Source organism: Camelus dromedarius, chromosome 2, assembly GCF_036321535.1.
Source record: "Camelus dromedarius isolate mCamDro1 chromosome 2, mCamDro1.pat, whole genome shotgun sequence".
In the NCBI taxonomy this organism is placed as follows: Eukaryota; Metazoa; Chordata; class Mammalia; order Artiodactyla; family Camelidae; genus Camelus; species Camelus dromedarius.
The window spans coordinates 59,027,796-59,048,500 of NC_087437.1; the positions used below are offsets into that span (position 1 = coordinate 59,027,796).

At 50.7% G+C, this 20,705-nt stretch overlaps 1 protein-coding gene and 1 long non-coding RNA gene across 3 annotated transcripts; one reads left to right on the plus strand and one right to left on the minus strand.

Moving 5' to 3' along the window:
* Positions 1 to 2,333: 2,333 nt before the first annotated feature.
* On the minus strand, positions 2,334 to 9,071 carry LOC116153490 (uncharacterized). Of its 2 annotated transcripts, XR_010383914.1 has the most exons (5): positions 9,020 to 9,071; positions 6,501 to 7,976; positions 5,304 to 5,373; positions 5,151 to 5,227; positions 2,334 to 4,246 (listed from the first exon to the last, which is right to left on the minus strand). It is a non-coding gene; the product is annotated as an uncharacterized LOC116153490 (long non-coding RNA). The 2 variants fall into 2 exon arrangements; XR_004137274.2 differs by lacking the exon at positions 2,334 to 4,246 and having other exon boundaries at positions 4,327 to 5,373.
* Positions 9,072 to 10,247: 1,176 nt separating this feature from the next.
* Positions 10,248 to 12,755, plus strand: HES1 (hes family bHLH transcription factor 1). Its single transcript, XM_010994381.3, has 4 exons — positions 10,248 to 10,617; positions 10,761 to 10,856; positions 11,092 to 11,179; positions 11,835 to 12,755. The coding sequence occupies exons 1-4, from the start codon at positions 10,510 to 10,512 to the stop codon at positions 12,383 to 12,385; spliced, it is 843 nt and encodes a 280-aa protein (XP_010992683.2). The 5' UTR covers positions 10,248 to 10,509; the 3' UTR covers positions 12,386 to 12,755.
* The last annotated feature ends 7,950 nt before the right edge of the window (positions 12,756 to 20,705 follow it).

Sequence of the window (20,705 nt, forward strand, 5' to 3'; positions counted from 1 at the left end):
ACCCAGGCAGTCTGGCTCCAGGACCTTTGCTTTTGAGCCCCTCTGCTGTAGCTTTTCCTGCACATATACAGAGACATGCGCTCCACATTCCTAACAGAAATAATCACCAGGTTAGTCAAATCTCAGCTGTAAAACTCTGAAGTTCACAGAGGGAGGTGCTATTTAAATACAAGAGGCCACTTCGCCTCGACTTTACAGCCCCTTTTATCAATATCACTCAGCATCATAAAACAACAGGTGTGTTGGGGTGCACTATAAAAACAGGTGTTTTTGTGTGCTGTATTTGCACGTATTTAACCCAGGGTGTCTTGACATGATTGCTGTGTACTTCTCAGTTACACAAAATCTTCCGTGAGGCGCTGGCATGGATGAAGAGAATGAGGGCAGGTGAAGGGGTCAGCAGTGGTCCCTCCTAGGGACTGTGTGTAGGCTCCTGCATCTCCCAGATAACTGCCCACCAGACTCACCTTTCCCAGGTAGCCTCCTCGTTTTCTTTCCCAGTTTTCCAGAAGGACCAGTGATCTCTCCCATGGCCTGTTTCCTTTCCGTCTGCTGCCCAGCGGTGGAACCTGCCTGCTTAAATCTTACTTATTAACTATACGTAGATATGGTAGACTGCGATTGCAGGAGAATTGTTTGGGAGCTCAGTATCTCGCTCCTTCCCACGTACCTTACCCTGGGAATTGCTTTGTACTTTCGTATTGCCATGTGGTGGTGTGTCTTTAATAACCATCCATAAAGATAGGCCTGGGAAAGCATGGACAGCAGCAGACTTCTCTCAATTCACCTGATTGCAACAGAGGAGAGCTGTCTGCAGGGTTGTCCCTGCCGCCCAGAGGTGGAGATCCGGAGTAGTCAAAGGAAATCCACCCCTTTGATTCAGCAACCCTGGAAAATTTGGAAAAACACACTGACCCTCTCGGGGCTCTGTTGAATCGCCAGTAAAACTTTTTTTTAAAGTTGAAGTTCATTCATGCATTTATTCTCCAAATATTTGGGGTGCCGACTCTGTGGAAGATATTGTACCAGATGCTATAAGGAACTTCTTCATTTCTTTATCAGAGAAGAAATAGAGATGAAAGATGTGGGGAGTCAAGGGGAAATTTTTATAATATAAACGGGGGATGTCGCCCCTCTGCACAGATGAAAAGCATTTGAATAGCAGGCAGGGATGGAAGTAACTGTCAAAATAGGGGTGTAATTCTGCCTACCACATAGTAGGTGCTCACAGATAGTCACTGACCGGAATTAAGTTAAACAGGTCATTGGAAATTGGACGGCTTTGACCCCTGACTGTATTATCTGATTACCATCCATACTCCATACAAAGAAGACAAGCTGGGACTCCGCCCTCCATCCAGATGACTTGTAGTTCTAGATGCCAAGTCCAGGTCTGTCCCCGGGGGCCAGAACTTTGAGGGCAGGTGAGGAGGGAGTAGAGGGTTGAATAGCTGCCCAGGACAAGGAGCTCAAATACTGGAATATGAGGACTGAATCCCTCCTTGACTGTGGGAGCCTGGCAAGATAAAGGCCACAGCAGGATATGTGAATGAGATCCACACAGCTTGGCGACTTCCTCCAGAAGCCAGCCTCGCTCCGGGACTTTATCAAGAGACCTCCATTAGTTAGGCCACGAGGGTGCCGCTGCACACCAGCCATTACAGCAGAGCTCACCCTCCAGGCTCTCAGATTTTAATCAAGGTGCCCGTGGAAGCCCAACCCTGCAAAGGAGCATCCTTCTCCCCGCCTTCCATAATGTCTCATGCAGAGTTGAGCTGAGGGGGAAAATGCACTGTAATATGGGAGTGCTTGCCCACGTGGTCAGGGAGCTGGAGGTGAACCGTGTCCTTGGTCCTCTTCCTGGTGCTACCCGGATTTGATGTGCTTGCCTCCCCTTTTGTTCTGAGTCACCCTGCCACCACCTTTCCAGGACCACCACCCTCAGACGGGCTACAGAGCAGGATGCAGTCTCCCCAATGCTCCTGTTCCCTGCCATCACTCCAAAGAATCTCACAACTTTTTCCCGTCTGTGGGATCTTATGTATGCCTACAGCAATACAAACAGCACAGAACAGAACTAACTAGTGAAGAAAAGTGTGTAGGTCCCATAGTTTGCCAAAGGCTCTCAATCACAGACTGGGTCTCACTTCCTGAGATTTTCCGGGAAGCCACTCAGAAGGTACTGGAGCTACCCTAAGCAGCTCAGCCTCAGCCCAGGGGAGATGATGGTCATCACCTTTCAGTGTTCTTTCCAGAACCTGCTCAGTCATCCTGCTAAATGGGATTCCTTCCCCTCACCTCCCCCGCCGGCTTCCCGCCACAGAAAAGCATCCTTCCTCCTCATCCCCTGCCACAGATGCATCCTCTGGACAACTGAGACTCTTGTACCTAATCTTATTCTTGCCAGTGGCTGAGAAGAAAAGTCGGTTCTCTCGTGGCCTCTAAGCTTCCTGCTCTGTTTCTCTAAAGGTACTATTTTCCAGAAAGCTTGTTTATCCTATATCCTGTGTCTCTAACAGTTAATGGTCCAGGCAAATGTCTCCTAAATTGACCGCTTGAATCCTCTCTCTTCGTCCCTGGACCTTCCACCCAGGTCCTTCTAAGCTGGATCTTAAGGCAGTATGTGAGGGCAAAATGCTGCAATGCACCAGAAAGTGCCCTGTCCACTGCCAAGGACTATAAGGTGGGATGGCAGGTACCCTCCAACTCCATGAAAGAGACCAGAAGCTCCCCACCACAGCTTAGAACCCACAGCTGCCTGAACCGTCTTCTCTTGTTCCCTAAGCCTAACATCTAAAATGAAAATATCTCTCTCACAAGTAAATACCACCTATCTAACGCTTAGAAAAGCCATTATTTTTCTCACCTCTTCCTCTGCTAGTCTGTGTGGCCCCTGCGAGCGGCCTCCTGTCTCCTGGAACTCCAAAATCAAGATTCCTTCTTTTCCAGGGGGGTACAGGGTGGTGAGCAAATCCAAGAGGGAACGACAGTGCAGCAAGCCTGGCATTCAACCACGCTGTGTGCTGGGCATTCTGACACACTGCCCCACTCACTCACCAGCGGGCAGCTCTGGCTCTCAACAGGAAAATCCATCTTTGGTGGTAATATTAGTCACTTGCAGATGGTATTTCAAAACGTTCTGCTCATACAGATACAGTGGGGCGGGTTTCTGGACTGGTGGGCAGGAAACCTGAATCTAATTCTGGCTTTACTCTTCCCTCTCCAGGGAGGCTGTCACACCTTGGGCTAGTCCCTTCTTCCTGGGCTCAATTTTCCCATGCATTCAATGAACGACCCACTCAGCCACCTCTTAGGTCTCTCCCTCTGCCTCCCCCACCCCTCTTCTATAAGCTGATAATAAGCAAGGGTAACAATGATGGCTATCTTCATTTAAAACATGCCATATGCACTCATCCCAGATCATTTTCAGACCCTAAGCTTTATCCAAACAATTTTTGGACTAGCTGCATTTTTATTTTTAATTTTTTTAGAAATGTGATCTGATGCTACAATTTGAGCAGCTATCAGCACGTCAGACAAATGTATGTCCTGGGTTTAAAGGGGCTAAGGCTTCACCCCACCTTCCTGAGCCTTCCAGAGACCCCCACAGGCACCAGCCCTCGCACAGCTGTGAGCCTTTTACATGCAAGGGTGCAAGTCAGCGTCTGTGAGATCCCTCAGGAATGCCCATCTTCATCCTTGGGCTTGCAGGCTTGCCTCACAGCTCGGAGGGTAAAAGGTTAGCTGAGAGCACATTCAGAGCCTGCCCACCACTGCTGCTGAGGCCCGGCCAAATGTGGGAGTTAAGCTGGTCCCGGCGCCCTGCCCCCGCCCCACTGGGAAAGGCTTTCTTGGCAACTATCCTCTTTCAGAGCCCATTAGAAAAGTGCATATTCCTTTGGTCCCACTGGCTCTAGTCAAGTTTTCCGAGGAGGGGTTGGGGTGGTGGAAAGCATTACAGGCTGCTGTGAGCCAATGTTGAAAGCTTCTGTTTTCCACCCTTACCCCCCAGGTTGCAGTTCACGGTCCCAGCTTGGCTTGAAACCAACAAGGCAGTTTTGTTTAGATGTAGCAACTTATTTTTATCAAAGATGGAATGCAGAGTTGCCGTCCTTTCGAATGCCTCTGCATGGCAACCAAGACTCTTGCTCCAAGCATTCCTGAATCCTCTTCTATGGGCAGACACTTGGCTTTCTTCCCTATCCCTTTCTCCATCCAAATGCTGGGTGCAGAGCAGCTCAAGTACCTCAAAATTAAGGGGGGAAAAGGCTCTATAAATTCAAGGTATATTTATTATTAAAGGATCTATTTTAAATCCAAGTTTGGGTAGTGATCACAACTCTATAAACCCCACCCTTAGTTTCCTAGGGCCCTCTGCACCGTGGCGTGGTAGAAAGGACTCCGAACTGGCTTCTGGCCCCTACTCTGGCCCTATGTTGCTGTAGGCCCTTGAGCCAGTCCCTGGCCCTCTCTGGGCCTTAGAGTATCTACTCTCTTGTAAACAGAGATTGCCGGCATCAGCTTCCTCAACCTTTTCAGGTCACAAAAACCTTTGCGATTCTGCAGAAAGCTATGCACCCTCTCCTCAAGGAGAAATGCATTCGTTCATTCCCTCAAAAAGTATTTAATAAGTTCTGTGAAGTACGCATATAGAGACATAATTTTAAACTCCATTTCAGGGGCTTTAGAGACTCCCTGGGGGTTTATCCATGAACCTTAAGGTCAGAAATCCTGGTGATGAGTTCCGCTGCAGTGAGCATGTACGGACTGTTATCTAGAAGAACCACAATAATGATTCTAGTGAAGGATCACAAAACGACCAGTCAGGCTGATGCCGGAAAATGGAGGCAGCGAGGCAGTCAGTGTGCAGGTGATGTCTGGCTTCCCTCCGTCTCCAGGTGCTCCTACCCAGCACATGAGGGCAAACACACGTGCACACCCGGCCAGGGAATGTGCTGTTTCTGGGCACTCGGACTGCGGGGAGCTGGCTGCAGCCCTGCAGAGACGACAAACGTCTCTTCTATCCTGGGCTTTATTTTTCTCACGGTCTCTGAAAAGGCTGCGATCAGGTGATATGTGTGGGACTGCTCCCTGTACAGGTGCGGAGCAGGTATTGAGGGGAGGGGAAAATCTGCCCCGTGTGTACTCACTCAAAGCTCTTTCAATAGCCCTCCCAGGATAGCTCTTGGCAGGGCAGCTACCACGTCCCTGGCAGGCTGCAGGGAATCTGAGTGTGAGAAAGTCAGTCAAGCGGAGGAAAAGGGAAGAAAAAAAAAAAAGCTCCAAGTCCTCAGGCAAAATACCTTTTTTCTTCTTCTCTCGCTCTTTCTCCTTTCTTTAGCTTTAAACCAAACCCACAAACCATTCAGATACCTAGAGACAAAGGAGAGTCTCAGCAGAGATGCAGTTATTTGTTTTATGGTTTAAAGCAAACAGGTGATGCAATAAGATGGAGAAAAATCACCCTTCACAGGGCAGAAAGGGGCAAGGAGGTAAGCACAGCAGCCCTGGTCGTGTTTATTGGGCGTGATACAGTGGGAAAGACTCCTTGTGTTTTGCCGGTCTCACAGGAGGATCAAAGAAGTGACCTCCACTAATAAAGTGTTCAATTTTCTCTGTGCTTTTGTGGGGCGGGCGGCAGGGAGAGAAGGAAGACTGAAAAATAAAGGCTGTTTCTCTCTAGGAGGAGCTTTCCAAATTCAAAAGGCTTCTCTTGAGTTTAGGAGTTGAGTCCCCCATTTGAGAAGGTGAGGAGAGTGTCCTCTTGGTGCTAGTCTCACTGCTCAGGATAAGAATGCTGAAAAACAGTCTCTGAGCACATTTACAAAGAAACTTTCTTCTTGAATGGCTGGGATGGAGGGCTGGTGATTTCATGGGTTGGTTTTTTGTTTGTGTCTTTATTTGGGCCAGACACAAATTCATGGCAAAATTTTGACAGACCCCTATCTAAAAATGTGCCTGTGTGTATGTGTTTGTGTTTGTGTTTGTGTGTGTGTGTGTGTGTGTGTGTGCATTTAAATCATTTGCTCATTCTACCAGTCTAAGCACTCCTAAAGTGGCAATAGAGTTGTTTATTAACTATTAGTCCAATGAGGCTGTTTTAGGTACTGCAGTGAGACCATAACTTGACTATATTCAACATTCTCCAAGCACCTTCAGGGTGCCAAATCCTGAGGAGACAACAGAATCAGAAACAAACAAACAAACAAAGCCTCTTAGGCTAGAAGGGACAGGGGGTGGTATACCGGACTAGTTAATTAGGGCCTAAGAGCAGACACCAATGTCATAGCAGTTTAGTGGAGGAAGTTGCTGGCTCTTATAGATTCAGAGGGACCCTGGAAAGGGTTAACAAGCTTCCCTGGGAAGGGTTTCACTCCTTGGAAGAATCTGGGTCAGAGTATTCACGCAGTTTTTAAAAAGTCAGATGCTGAGCAGAAGCATTTTAAGAAGCTTGAAGAGTTTGCATGGCAGAAAGCAGGGTAACTTCATAGGTTCTTCACCTTTCACCAAGAGGATGTCAAACACACAGGAAAACTCCACATCTTCCCAAAGCAACAGACAATTTTCTGTCATCACCACTTCTCCATCTGTTTAAAATAAGAAAGAAAAGTCCTACCCTACTGGCCCAGGTTGCAGGTCAACAAAGGAAGCATTGTTCATCATTTCTTCAGAACATGATAGGGCACAGCCCACTCTGCAGTGTGTTAAGAAAACACAAAAAAAATCCCAGAGAGCAGCCTGAGGGGCGAGAGAGAGTGAGTAAACTTCGCCTGCAATGAGGTACAGGTTTGGCTGCAGATTTGGGGGCTGCTCTGGAAGATGGAAATGAGGCTTGGGAGGTGGATACGGTCTGGGTCACAATGATTCCTTAGTTAGACTCCAAGGTTGTGGGGGAACATTGCATTAAAGGGTAGGCAGGTTTCTGCAGAACTCAGATTATTGGACAATGTGCAGTCAACGCCCAGGTGAGCTGGTTCTAGACAGGTGCTTCCGGGTGAGTGTCTGTCTACACCTGTCACCTAGGAACCTCCTTTACTGGCTTGAACCTCCTAACTGGGCCTTCTGCCTCCAAATCTTGCAAACTACTATCCATGCTTTTGCGGGAGCCATCTTTCCAAAGGAGAACCTTGATGTCTCTTCTCTGCCTAAGAGCATTTCATAGCTCCCCACTGTCTCACGGTAAGTCCAAAGCAAGATGGCTACAGGTCTTGTGACAGGCCTCCAGCCTCCTCCTCTAGTCCCTGTGTGACACTCCTGCCTGTCACACACCTGGGATCCAGACCATGTTCCCTGAATAAGGACCTCAAGTTCCAGAGTGGACGCTTTTAATGCCATTGGTACTGCCATCCTCCCCAGCCCCATGGCTCATCACATTTCCAATGCCCCAATTCTACCTATTTTTCAAGATACAAAGCACATGCCACTTCCTTCAGGAAGTTTTCCAGGATATCCCGATTTATGAGTAATTCAATTACGCTGAATGTCCACAGCATTTTATTTCTATCTAGACATATAACCGTCTCTCTTGAACCTAGGACCTACCAAAAGGGGGGGGGGGAGGGGAGGCAGCTGTCAGCTACCCTTAGGAGTACAGTATCTCTATGCCATAGGCTTCCTGAGGACAATAACTATTGTATCCATCCCTGTATCCCCCAGAGACCAGCAACAGTGTTGCCCACACAGGTGTGGTTCAGCATTTCTTTTAGGTTCTCCTGATCTCTCCGGCCATCACCCAAACCCCAAGGGAATGGCATAACAGAGGAACGCCTGGTCATCAATCAGAAACTCAAGTCTGTCTGCCTCCAGAGTTGACCTGTAAAACCCCATGCAGGCTGCCACTGTATCTCTCATAGTGGTAATCCAAGGGTTTAACACAGTGTCTGGCACAGAGCGTGTGTTCCATAATGAAAGGAAGAGAGGGGCTCGCCCAAGGTCACCCAGAGTCAGGAACCGCTGCATCTCATCCGGGACGAGATCTGGTGAAATCATTTACAACATTATCTCAGTGGGGAGCTCAGAGGAAGGAAGGAATGAAGTGACTGAGAAATGTATGCCAGGCCTCCGGCGGCCTCTAAGCCTGGAGAAGGGCTGGGAGGGCGGGGTGCGACATCAAACAAGACGCTCGGCTCCTAGGCTGCCCCGAGCCGCCCGAGCAGCGAGCCGAGCTCCAGGGCGGCGGGAAGGGCGGAGGGAGTGGAAGCGCGGGGGCCGGCGACCCGGGCAGGCGGGCGGGAGGGAGGCGGCCGTGGCGGCCGGCCGGGGCAGTGCGTGTCGCCCGCCCAGCGCGGCAAATCCCCCAGGGAGGCCGCCGCCAGAGCCCTGGCGCTCCCGGCCCGGCGCCCGCCACGTGGCACCCGGCGGCGGCGGCGGCGGCTCCTCCCGGCGCGCGGCCCGGCCAGCCGGCAGCACGCAGCCGCCCGCGCCGCCCGCCTCCTCCCGGCCGCCCGCCGGCGGCCTCCGGGGCACAGCGAGGGGGAGCTGCCCGGCCGCCCTGGACTCGGGGAAGGGGCGGGCGGCGCGAAGCCGCTTTAACCGCAGCCGCCGAGCGGAGGCAGGAGACTGACCCGGCCGCTTCCTAAGTGCGGTCAGGCATCTCGTGACCGCGGCGGGCGCCGGGGGCCCCGCGGGGGGAGGGAGGGCCGGAGCAAGGAGCAAACAAGAAGGTCCGCACCCCTCCCCCAGGCTGTTGCTAGTGAGGCTTTCGGCGGAGTTAAAACCCCAAGCCCGAAATCAGGGGTGGAGTGGGGGGTTGGAATAATTCCCCACTCCCCACCCCTGGGCGTGCGCTCCCCGCCCGGAAGGGCTGACCTTGGCCCGAGGGAGGTGGGGGGCGGGTGGTAAGCGCCGGGGCTCGGCTCCCAGCCCGCCGCCCCCTCGGATTCCTGGCCCGGCGGGGGCCGGAGGAGGGGGGCCCGGACACACACACACACACACCCCACACGCAGCGCGCGCCAATGAGCCCGGGCCAGGCGCAGGGGGCGGGGTTTTCCCAGGCTTGAGCACAGCAGCTGCTATTTACCTTCTTGGCTTCTCCCGGGGACCAGGAACCAGCCCCCGCGCTCCGCCGCCCGCCGCCGCCCCCCGCCTCCCTGCCCCCGGGGCGCGCGCACACACACTCACACACGCACGCACACACATACATCCTCCCGGCCCGGCCGCAGCCGCGGCGGCAATAAAACATCCTGGCACGTGCTCCGGCTCCAGGCGCGCCCTCGCCGGCCGGCTGATGTCAAACTGCAGCTCGGCTGGTGTAGCTCTTAAAGGGCCCGTGCGCGCCGGGTGCCGAGACTGCCCGGGTCGCTCGCGGGGCGAGAAGGAGGGAGAGGCTACCGCTCGGCCCGCCACCTCAAAGTGCAGCAGAACCGAGAGCCGGCGGGTGGAGGGAAAGGGTGACGAGGACTCGCGCGCGCGTCCCTGAGGCATTGCCATCAAAGCCCCCCTTGTTCATCTTTCATTTGAAATTCCATTTCCTTTCTGCTCAGTTGGAAATTATTCTGATTGTTTCCTGGGGAAGTGCGGGGTCCAAGGCCCCAACTCCTGAAGAGGAATGAGGGAAGAACGAGGGGAGCGGGGCGGGGTGGTAGGCGGGGAGGGCAGGGATCAAAAACCACCTTGCTCAGAAAAACCTGCAAATGTAAGATGGAGGCACTTTTTCCTTTTCTGCATACAAAAAGGAATTTTTCGTCCTATTTCTGCATGGCCGACTTTCACCCCCCCCCCCGACAATGTTCTGGGTCTGAGCGGGAAATCACTTAGGTGTCTCCGTAACTCACACCCTTGCACGCGTTCCCCCCTTTTCTTTCAACTACTGCAACTATAATATTTTATCCTTATACTTCTATGGCTTTTTAAAAATATATTTCAAATGAACTTCTTATTAGTTCTGCCAAATTAGAGCTGTCAAAGCACTTCTGTTACTCACATGAACGGAAATAAGAAGCAAAGACCCTAGCCTCAAAAGAAAAAAAACTAGAGTGGAGCAAACCCGAGGAGGAGAAAATCCTCTCTAAAGCAAACCCCAGCAGGGAGAGGCAAAGGGTTAAAATCCTTTTGATTGACGTTGTAGCCTCTGGTGCCCCGGGCTCAGGCGCGCGCCATTGGCCGCCAGGCCTTGTGCCTGGCGGCCAATGGGGGGGCGCGGTCCACGAGCGGTGCCGCGTGTCTCCTCCTCCTATTGGCTGAAAGTTACTGTGGGAAAGAAAGTTTGGGAAGTTTCACACGAGCCGTTCGCGTGCAGTCCCAGATATATATAGAGGCCGCCAGGGCCTGGGGATCACACTGGATGCGGAGCTGGTGCTGATAACAGCGGAATCCCCCGTCTACCTCTCTCCTTGGTCCTGGAATTGCGCTACCGATCACCAAGTAGCCATAAGATATTATAATAAACCCGCAGCACTTGCTCAGTAGTTTTGCTAAAGTCTCAGGTAAAAGGGACACAAACAAAACAGTATTTTTGTGTGAACTCCAAAAATAAAATTCTCTAGGGATTTAAAAAAAAAAAAAAAGAAAATGCCAGCTGATATAATGGAGAAAAATTCCTCGTCCCCGGTGGCTGCTACCCCAGCCAGTGTCAACACGACACCGGATAAACCAAAGACAGCATCTGAACACAGAAAGGTAAGGGCAGTACCTGTATCTCTCTGCAGCCACAAGAAATTAAGTCGGGGTTGGGGGGCTCTTTTCTCCCTTAAAATCCCAGGGTGAAATGGCAGGTCCCTTGGGAACTCAGGACTTCTTTTTTTTTTTTTTCTCCTCTACAGTCTTCAAAGCCTATCATGGAGAAAAGACGAAGAGCGAGGATAAATGAAAGTCTAAGCCAGCTGAAAACACTGATTTTGGATGCCCTTAAAAAAGATGTAAGTGGGTAATACTGCTTTATTTTAGTTAAAAAATTAAATACTATTTCTCAGGTATTAAGAATGAAACCCCCACCCCCCGCCGGCGGGATCTTCCCCGCCTGCACTGCATTCTCGGAGGCGGGAGGGCTGGGCCGCTCTATCCGGGGTCCGGGGCCGGGGGGAGGGACCCCCAGCAGTCCAAGGCTGCTGGCGGGGGCTCTCACTTTCCTCCTTTGCCTCCTCTTCTGTGCAGAGCTCGCGGCATTCCAAGCTGGAGAAGGCGGACATTCTGGAAATGACAGTGAAGCACCTCCGGAACCTGCAGCGGGCGCAGATGACGGGTGAGGGCGGCTCGCCGCGTCCCCCTCTGCGGGCGTCCCTCCTGCCCCGCGGTGATTTCTTCCAGACTTCCGCCCGTGGTTGTGAGAGGCATTCAGCTACATTTTACTGCCTTGGCTCACTCTTGTGTTCCCACGGTCTGGGGCTTATTTATAGCCACAACTCCAAGTTGTTACTGTTCCGGAAAGGGAGGGAGAGAGGTTGTAGCGGCGAGGGCGACGGGCTGCTTGGCTATGCGGGAAGCGGGTGGGGCGAAAGGACTCAGAACCGTGGCAGTTTTTAAGCTGCGTGGAGCCTGGGGTCATCTGGTTTAGCACTCCCTCCTCCCCCACTGCATAAGGGGAAATAAGGCTTGGATGGTGGAGAAGGGGGGAAGGGCATTATCCAAGGTCACATCGCGCGGGGGCGGAAGGGACGCAGATCTGGGGCTGAGATCGGTTTAAATTGAGCGACACGGAACAGAGAGGGAGAGTCTTGGCTCAGGTCGCCAAGCTAGTGTGGAGAGGCGGATGGTTTTTCTAAACCCACCCCGGTAGCCAGAGGCAGTTCTGCGGGCGGTTGGTCAGGGAGGCGCGCTGCAAGGACCTCCCAGGGCGGAGGCGGTGGCCTTGGGGCCGGGGCCGTTCGGTGACCCGTCTGTCTCCTTCTGGCCCACAGCCGCCCTTAGCACAGACCCGAGCGTGCTGGGGAAGTACCGCGCCGGCTTCAGCGAATGCATGAACGAGGTGACCCGCTTCCTGTCCACGTGCGAGGGCGTTAACACCGAGGTGCGCACCCGGCTACTCGGCCACCTGGCCAACTGCATGACCCAGATCAACGCCATGACCTACCCGGGGCAGCCGCACCCCGCCTTGCAGGCGCCGCCGCCGCCCCCGCCTGGACCCGGCGGCCCGCAGCACGCGCCGTTCGCGCCTCCACCGCCGCTCGTGCCCATCCCCGGGGGTGCGGCGCCCCCTCCCGGCGGCGCGCCCTGCAAGCTGGGCAGCCCAGCTGGAGAGGCGGCTAAGGTGTTCGGCGGCTTCCAGGTGGTGCCGGCTCCTGACGGCCAGTTTGCCTTCCTCATCCCCAACGGGGCCTTCGCTCACAGCGGCCCCGTCATCCCAGTCTACACCAGCAACAGCGGGACCTCTGTGGGCCCCAACGCAGTGTCGCCTTCCAGCGGCCCCTCGCTCACGGCGGACTCCGTATGGAGGCCGTGGCGGAGCTGAGGGGTCAGGCCACCCCTCTCCCTAAATATCAACCCACCTCTTTTCCTTCGGGACACTAAACAGGAACTTGGACGCTGGGATAGAAGAGAGGACTTTTGTGATTAAGTGGTTATTTTGGGTTTTTTAATTTCTAAAGTTACTTTTTTGTAGAGAGCTGTATTAAGTGACTGACCATGCACTATATTTGTATATATTTTATATGTTCATATTGGATTGCGCCTTTGTATTATAAAAGTTCAGATGACATTTCGTTTTTTACACGAGATTTCTTTTTTATGTGATGCCAAAGATGTCTGAAAATGCTCTTAAAATATCTTCCTCTGGGGAAGTTTATTTGAGAAAATATAATAAAAGAAAAAAGAGTGAAGGCTACTATGTCTTAGAATTGATTATTTCATAATGGATAAAAAAAGGTCTTGGCAGAATTTGAATTACTTCTAATCTGAGAACTCAGGAATTGGCTCTTTTGTTATTAAGTGAACTTTTTTTTTTAATCCATCAAAACTTTCACCAACCCTCCTTGAACTAAATTCCATTTAATTTGCGAGAACCCATCTGATTGGCTTCCCTGATGAATTTGTGGCCAATCTCTTAAAGTATTTCAAAAACTTTTTAAGTTGCATTTGGGTAAGTCATTAAGTCCTGGTTCTCTCTGAAGGAGGTTGAGCAGGGCTGAATTCATGAAGTTACTTCATCTGGTCCTATTACCCACTGCACATTTACGGGTGGCTCCTGCAGCATGTCTGCCCTGGAGTAGCTCACCAACATCCAAGTAAAACACTCTTAATCGCTGCAACCTCCAGCCTTCAAGTGTTGGGAATCTTCCTTTAATTGGTCAATGTTTAGGTGCAGCTAGACATTGCCTTGTACCAGCATCTAAAATCTGAAATCCCTCTCTGCACCCTCTTCAAGCAAGCTGAGAAGGTCAACGGATTCCTTCTGCCAAGGAACAGCTAGTCAGACTCCCAAGTGGACCCCGATTCCAGATGATTAACACCAGACATATGTTTTTGATAAGTTTCTGTGCTTGGCTCTAATAGAGAAAGCATGTGGGGGCCGTGCTGGCAAGCTCACAGGCCATCTTCCCCTTTTAATACAAACAGCAAGCGACCCCTTTGCTTGGTCATGCCCCATTTCCAGGCAAGATGTGGGCTCCAGATAGAAGCAAAAGGGTTGTCTCGGGTTTCAGCTCACATAACCCTCCTTAACAAGTCCTAACTCAAAGCGGACAACTTTAAACTGTGCCAGGATCTGCAGGGAATTTCTTCCAAATCCCATCACAAAGGCTTGTCAGATTTTGTCAGATTTGGCCAGGTGTTTGACTGCATCCAGGTGTTGGGGAAATGAAAACCACGAGCCCTGCGAGACCAGACACATCAGCCGCGCTGTGGGTCTGGCGGGCGCGCCCTCCTCCCCCACCGCCGGCCAGTCCTCCTCCCTGCCCTGGCCCCTCCCGCCGGCCTCCGCTCACCCCCCCTTCTTTTAGAAGGGCTTCTGGGAGGAGAAGGATGAGGCGGGAGAGATCAATCTTTGAAGCCTTCCTAACAAAGATAAAGCCAACGATTTTCTGTCTTGTTTCAAAAGCTTTACCTCTCCCCCGCCTAGCTGGCCTTTCCCACAGGCCAGTGTGGAGAGCCGCTCTATCACAGGAATGATCTAGCAAACAGCAGTCAGTTTTCTACTGACTCAAATACCTTCCACCCAGCTTCAGACCCAGAATGGGTGGTTTAAAAGATACTTGAAAATTTTTGGCTCCTACTTGTTTTATTTTGTGTATGTGAACAGAGTCCAACACACCTTTCCCTCAAAGAAACACACACACACACACACACACACACACACACACACACACACACCCTTATCACATCGTTTCTCTGCCATTTCCCTCTTTGTTTAAATGCAAACATAACAACAATTGCTCTTTTAAGACATCCAACCCAAGCTCAAATGCTTCATTTGGTAAATGTATCCTCTGGACCCACTGGAAGTGTCCCAGGAGACATAATGGAGACATTAGGGTCTCATTTTTATCAAAGTACGTTTAAGGTCTCAAAAATTCACACACACAAAACACACACACACACACACACAGTGCAATCACACCAACCTAAAACTAAATCTCTGTCTTTCCCTGTGCTAAAGGGGAAGAACTGAAAAAGTAGATTTTTATTAATATCAGAGGTATACAGATATAGGGGGAGTAATAAATTTAAAAGAAGTAAAACATTTGTTCATTTGAAAATAATTGGTAGTTTGAAAATGGTCTTTTTTTCCCTGAAATTTGGGTTTAGACTAGCAGAGGAGGCTTTTCTGTACAATATGGGAAGAATGGGAAGAGACCCTAGGCCCCTCAATGAGGATGTTCAGGCTCTTGTGCCAGCCATGCCACCAAACTCAGTGTCACTTTGGATGAGTCATTTCCCTTCTCTGGGTCATTTCCAAGTCCGTAAAATGAGTGGGCTTATTTCTAAGGCCTCGTGCCCTCCTGCACCCAGGCTGTTTCTGGAGTAATTAGTTGGGGGAGAGGAGAAGCTACAAAGACGACTTTAGTCTTGCCCCCACCCAAATCCCTCGGGCCTGAACGAATTACAGCGCCTCAGCAGCCCCTCTCCCACCCCCCCACCCCCCGCCCCGGGCGTTGCCGATGGCTCCAGGAGATAAGACGCAGCTCCCAGCTCCACGTCCGGATGCGGGCTGCCGGCCTCGGCCGCCGCGCGCATTAGCCTCTCAATGGAGACCCTCGGGGCCCCGGCCCCCCGCCGTCCCCGGCAGCATCCGGAGGGGGAAAGGCGCTGAACTGGAAGGGGGGGCTCTCCTGGCTCTCCTAGACGGGAGCCGTCTCTAAGCGGTGAATTGTCGCGACTGGCAGGCGCGCCCCACGTGTTGCTGGAGTGGGGACCTAGGGGTTAAGCCGGACCCCCTCATCGTCACCGCCGTCCCGGGAAACCTGTCATTAAAGTCAATTAACTTTTCCCACACCCCTTGGCCGGTAACAACCCGCTGCTAGCTTCCTCCCCGGCTCCTAAGTGCAACCAGATGGGCGGCCGAGCTGCCCCCGCCGCGCGCCCGCCGGGGCGGCCCGGGGGTTCCAGGGAGGCCGCCGGGGCCCGCGCGGCCCGGGCGGGAAGCAGGCCGGGGCGGCCACGCCGGGCCAGCCCTGGCGGCCCTGCGGCCAAGGTGGTTTGCTTAGCAGGCCCGGCTGCTTTCTGGCAGGAAATGAATAGCTCCCAGATGAGCTCAGGCAACCTGAGAGGTCGTGAGAACGGCGCGAACCCCCGCCTGTGCAGCCGGCAGCCTGCCAGGCCGCGGGGGGAGCGGGCGGCGGCGGCGGCGGCAGGAGGCCGGGAGGCCTGGCGGGCGGGCGGGCGGGCGGCGGCGGGGGAGAGGGAGGAGGGAGCCGCTGACACACGAGCCCGCGCCCGCTCCCGCTGACAGGCAGGCAGCCGCCCGCGCCCGGCCGCCTCCCCCGCTTCCCCGCCCGGGGCCCCAGCGCCTCCCAAGCAGCAGGCCTTAGCCGCAGAAACGCGGCCGCCCGGCCCGCCGGGCCCGGGGGTGGGGCCGCCTGCCAGTGTTTTTCCAGTTCCCCCGGTAGCTCCGGGCCGCATTTAGCAGCCGGGAAACTGGGCCGAGGCCAGTGTCGGGGCAGCGGAGGCCCTCGCGGCCGGCGGAGCCCTGCCAAGCGTCAGGCCTGGCCGGGGCAGGGGCGGGCCGGAGCGGGGAGCGGCCGGGCAAGGGCGGCTCAGCCCACACCGTCGTCCCAAAACAGACAGAGCCGGCAGACGGCAACTCGGGACTCCTTAAAAAATGAGGCTCGCCTCCGAAAACCCCGAGCACCTACTGAGAGCGCAGCGAACGCTGAAAAGACAACACTAAGTCCCACCCAGCCCCTGCCCTCCCAGAGCTCTCGGTTTAGCTGGGAGATAGACGAACCCCCAAGGGATTCATCCCCGGCACGATGTGGGAAGTGCCAAAAAAGAAGTTTCAACAAAGGGCACCTAAGAACAGAGAGATTAATTCTGATTTGAGAGGAAACTAGGGAAGGGTTTCGGAGAGTTGGCACTTGAAGCGGAGAGGTGACAGATGTGTTCATAGAGATGGGACTGGAGAGGTGAAGGAAAACGGAAATATGCAAGTCCAGTTTGGGGGAATTTCAGGAAGTTCGCCATGGTTACATTGAAATTTTCAAATACATACATTTGACTTAGAGGTCAAAAAGAGGGTCAAGATGTCTTGTTTCGGTCCTTGGACTGCAGAATAGCCCAGAGGTTAAAAGCACATGATCTGGCTTCAGGTTGCTTAGGTTGTAAGTCTAAGCACATCACTTACCTTCTCTGTAACTTCGTTTACAACGCTGGGCTCACAGGGTGGTATTTCATAGGATTGTGAGGATGAAATGAGTAAATGCACATAAAGCATTTAGAACGGTGCTCGGCACATAAGCCCTCGATGCATGTCAGCTATTATGATTCCTAAACCACAGTGAGGGGTGTTCACCAAATGGGAAAGCCAGCCCTGGCTTTTGCCCAGTGATTTCAGGCCCCATGTGAAAGCACCACTGCTCCTTCCCTAGGTTCTGGATTTCATGTATTCATTTGACAATTATTGAACCATGCACCATGGAAATAAAGGGAGGAGAAAAGCATGATCTCTGTAGCTATCAAACTCACAGTCTAGTAGACCAGACAGACCAGTGGACAAAAAAGGTTTGTAATTTTTTAAATGACTGTATGTTGAGTGCTGTAAAAGAGTTGTGTACCTGCATGGTACAAAAAGAAGGTGACACATTATAACAAGTAATTTTTGGTCCTCAAAATTATAATTAATCTTTGTATACATTTTTGTGACCATAGAATTTGCTAGCAGAGTAAATAATGAGTCAGATTCTACCCAAGAAAAATTATTGTGAAGTGGTTAATTTCTAGATTACTCAGTCTTGTAATACTAGTATCTTCTGAATGAGCAGTCACCTTGATATGGTCAAGGAACGGGTGGGAAGTCAGGGAATCCTGGTACCAAACTCACCACTACCTGTGAGATCCTGAACAAGTCCCCTTACATCACTGGGCTGCGGTATTCTCACCAACAAGGGGGGCAGGTTAGACAGGAAGTCTTGGAAGTCCTTCTCAGCTCCACAGTCTGTGATTCTCTCCTCCATGGAGAGCATGCTTCCGTGCATCTCCACAGTTTGACACTTGCTCTGTGGCTATAAGAACCTACATTGAGCACATTTCAAAAATTTCAGCGAAGGTCCTAGGATGATTTTACACCTAGGTTTTTTCATCTGCAGTTAAAGATGTGGAAACAGACCTGAAGGATGGGCACTGTACTTCCACTATTGCAAGAAAATTGACCACACGTCGAGTTCTTGGAGATCTGCTATGTTCGAGAGAATTGTGTTCACTGCGTGACCCATCAAAGGAAGACTGCATCTGACAGGATCTGCTCACATATCTGCTGCTAAGACCCCATCCTTTGCTGTAATATCTTGTTATCTTACTTGGAAAACAGAATAGCAAGAGTTAAAAAGTATCATCGCTCTCCCTCTTCATCCTAGAAAACATTCTCCTTCCCCTTTTCACTCTTTTCTGCAAAGAGAATGTAATCTGTTGGTTATCAGGACTCTTTCCAATTAGGAAAGATATTTTCCTAATTAAAGTTTTTCTACTAGTACATTTACTGAATTAACTAAACTTACTGAATTAGTCTGGTTAAACCAGAGTGAATTAGTAAAGTCAGTCTGAATTTTAAGTACCCAATAGGAAAAGCAGTAACCTTGGCAAATACTTGTAGTGAATCTGAATTCATAGTTTACAAAAGCACTAACTTTCATAAAACTAATGCATTAAAGTCATTTAAAGAATGTATTCTCTTAAGCAGGTTAAACATACTTCTGGCCATATTATTTATACTATAAATCTTCCTTTCTAGTAAGAATAAGAGGAGCCATGATTGCAGCCCAAGTAAATAATTGGACTCTCAATTAATAATAAGGCTTTACTGCAGCTATTCTTTCTATGTCTGGATGTGTCTCCAGTTGTAATTTGCCTTTTGTGAAGCAGAGATCAGTAATTTCCTTTTTTTTTTTTAAGAATTCTAAGTATCACTTAATGAAAGTGATGTTATTTAAGGAGCACCCTGTGTAATTTACTATTTTGTTATTCACGAAGGCGATCTGTTTTCATGTTAAACTAACTCTGCCAGTTCAGTCATCAATGTGAGACGTGACATTTATAAATCCAGCTGAGAGAACACTCCAGCCTAGAGGAAAACCACTTCGATTAACAAACACCACCATCCAAAACTTCATGTTTTCTGCTACATCGTTCCTCTTCTGTCTGATTTTCCCGTTCGCCATAAAATTTGTCCCTAAGGCATCAAGATGTAAAACAGGAATATGATTTCTTAAGGGGGCCAGGAGAGGGTAAATGCCATGTCAAATCAGTTTCAGAAGCAAGTACCATATATGACATTTAAAAGTAAAAGTAAGTAAAAGTATTCAAGGCATTTCTTCATTTTCATGAATACCACAATAGATACCTAGGGTCAGGGATGAGATACAAACTGTAAAGCAAGGCATTCCAAGAAGGAATACCTTTGAACACACAGGGTTATTCTTTCCTGTGTCTGTCCCATAATTAGTACCCATGTGATTATTTTCATACAAATAGAATCTTGAAGGATCAAATAGGTATTTCCCTTAAAACTCTACATACCAAATAACTGTGGAATTGGCCACTCATGCCTTACAGAGAAGAACAGCCTCTAAAAATCTCTGAAACCAAAGACTCGTTCACTTTACTTTTGTTTTCTTGTTTTGGAGTTGGGGAGCATCATGGCCAATCATCTAGAGAACCTGGGAACTACTTTACTGTAATCTCTTTGAGATTTAGTTTTAAGTTCAAACCAGAGAGTTTCCGCAAAGAAGAGACATTTTGAAACAGTTCAATGCTGGGAGCAGTTCCTAAAGGATAATGTAAAATGTTCTTGCTTCAAATATTCGCACGGCTCCTATATCAAAGACCTGAGGCTGTAGTCATATTTACACACATAGCTGGTTTGAAAATCGAAGGGGGATTTCAAAGAATCAATCGTCTTGAGGTCTAGCAACTGGTTTCTAACCTGATGTCGGGCTGAATTCAACTTAATTTTTAAAAAGCCAAGTTTTCATGCTGAGTGTACAGCCTCCAGCCACGGGTCCAGCTCTCAACTCTGCTGTCCCTCATCCAAGTGGGTGCCTCAGTCTTTCCACTGCGCTCTCTGGAAATTTCTTCTCTTTTAAACAAGTGCCCCTCCACCTGCAGCCTCGGTATGAACCCCTTCATTACCTGATTCCACCTTTCTCTTGAGCCTGCTGGATTGATGACATGATGTTTGGCCCAGGTGTGAGTAGGGAGAGAAGCGGGGTAGGGGGATGAAGGTATGGGTACCACAGACTAGGAAGTGAGGACACATTCTGTGCCTTTCCATCCCCTTGACCAATCATGGCTCTTCCTTCCTCAGATAAAAATCTGTCCCTCGTGCCACCCAGCTCTCCTACTCCTTAGTTTGGTCCTTATTGGCTCCCCTTCTGACTAGTCCTGACTTCTCCCCTTAAGCTTACCTCCACCTGTGCTCCATCCTCCCCTTCTCTCCCAGGGACTATGCTCTGGGGCCCTTTCCCCTTCATCAGGGAAGTGGCCCACAGAGCATCTGTTTTTCTTCCTGAATGTTCAGTCTCATTTACCTTTTTTTTTTTTGCCTGTTTCCTCAGTCTATAAACACATTTGTTTCTCTACCGTCTTTCAGAGCCAACTTCCCCAACCCTGCACCCCTCTCTGTACCTGTGACTGCTCTCCCCTCTCCTCACCAGGGACCACGGACTTTCGCCCAAAGCCTCCACTGCCTCACTTCTCTCTCACTGTGACCCGTGCAGCCAGGCTTCTGAGTGCCTCTCTCCCACTGAACAAACCAGATGCTCCCTCTTTGGTCCTTTTCCTCTGTCTACATTTATGAGGTTTTGACCATGTGCCAACTCCATCCTTGAAATTCCCTCCTCCCTCAGCCTCTGTGGCACCTCTTTCTCCTGACTTCCTGCATCCTCTCTGGTGATTTCCCAACATCCAGTATGGGATTCTTTCCCTCCATTCACCTCATTAAGGTCGCTGCCCCTGAAAAGTCTGTCCACATGGAAACAACCTAAATGTCCATCAACAGATGACTGGATAAAGAAGCTGTGGTATATTTATACAAAGGAATACTACTCAGTCATAAAAAAGAATAAAATAATGCCATTTGCAGCAACATGGCTGGACCTGGAGATTGTCATTCTATGTGAAGTAAG

Bases quoted from the DNA above. Each gene is read 5' to 3' on its own strand.
- HES1 (XM_010994381.3), top strand. From the start codon at position 10,510: ATGCCAGCTGATATAATGGAGAAAAATTCCTCGTCCCCGGTGGCTGCT. The intron at 10,618-10,760 runs GTAAGGGCAGTA...TCTCCTCTACAG, and splicing joins CAGCATCTGAACACAGAAAG to TCTTCAAAGCCTATCATGGA. The intron at 10,857-11,091 runs GTAAGTGGGTAA...TCTTCTGTGCAG, and splicing joins TGGATGCCCTTAAAAAAGAT to AGCTCGCGGCATTCCAAGCT.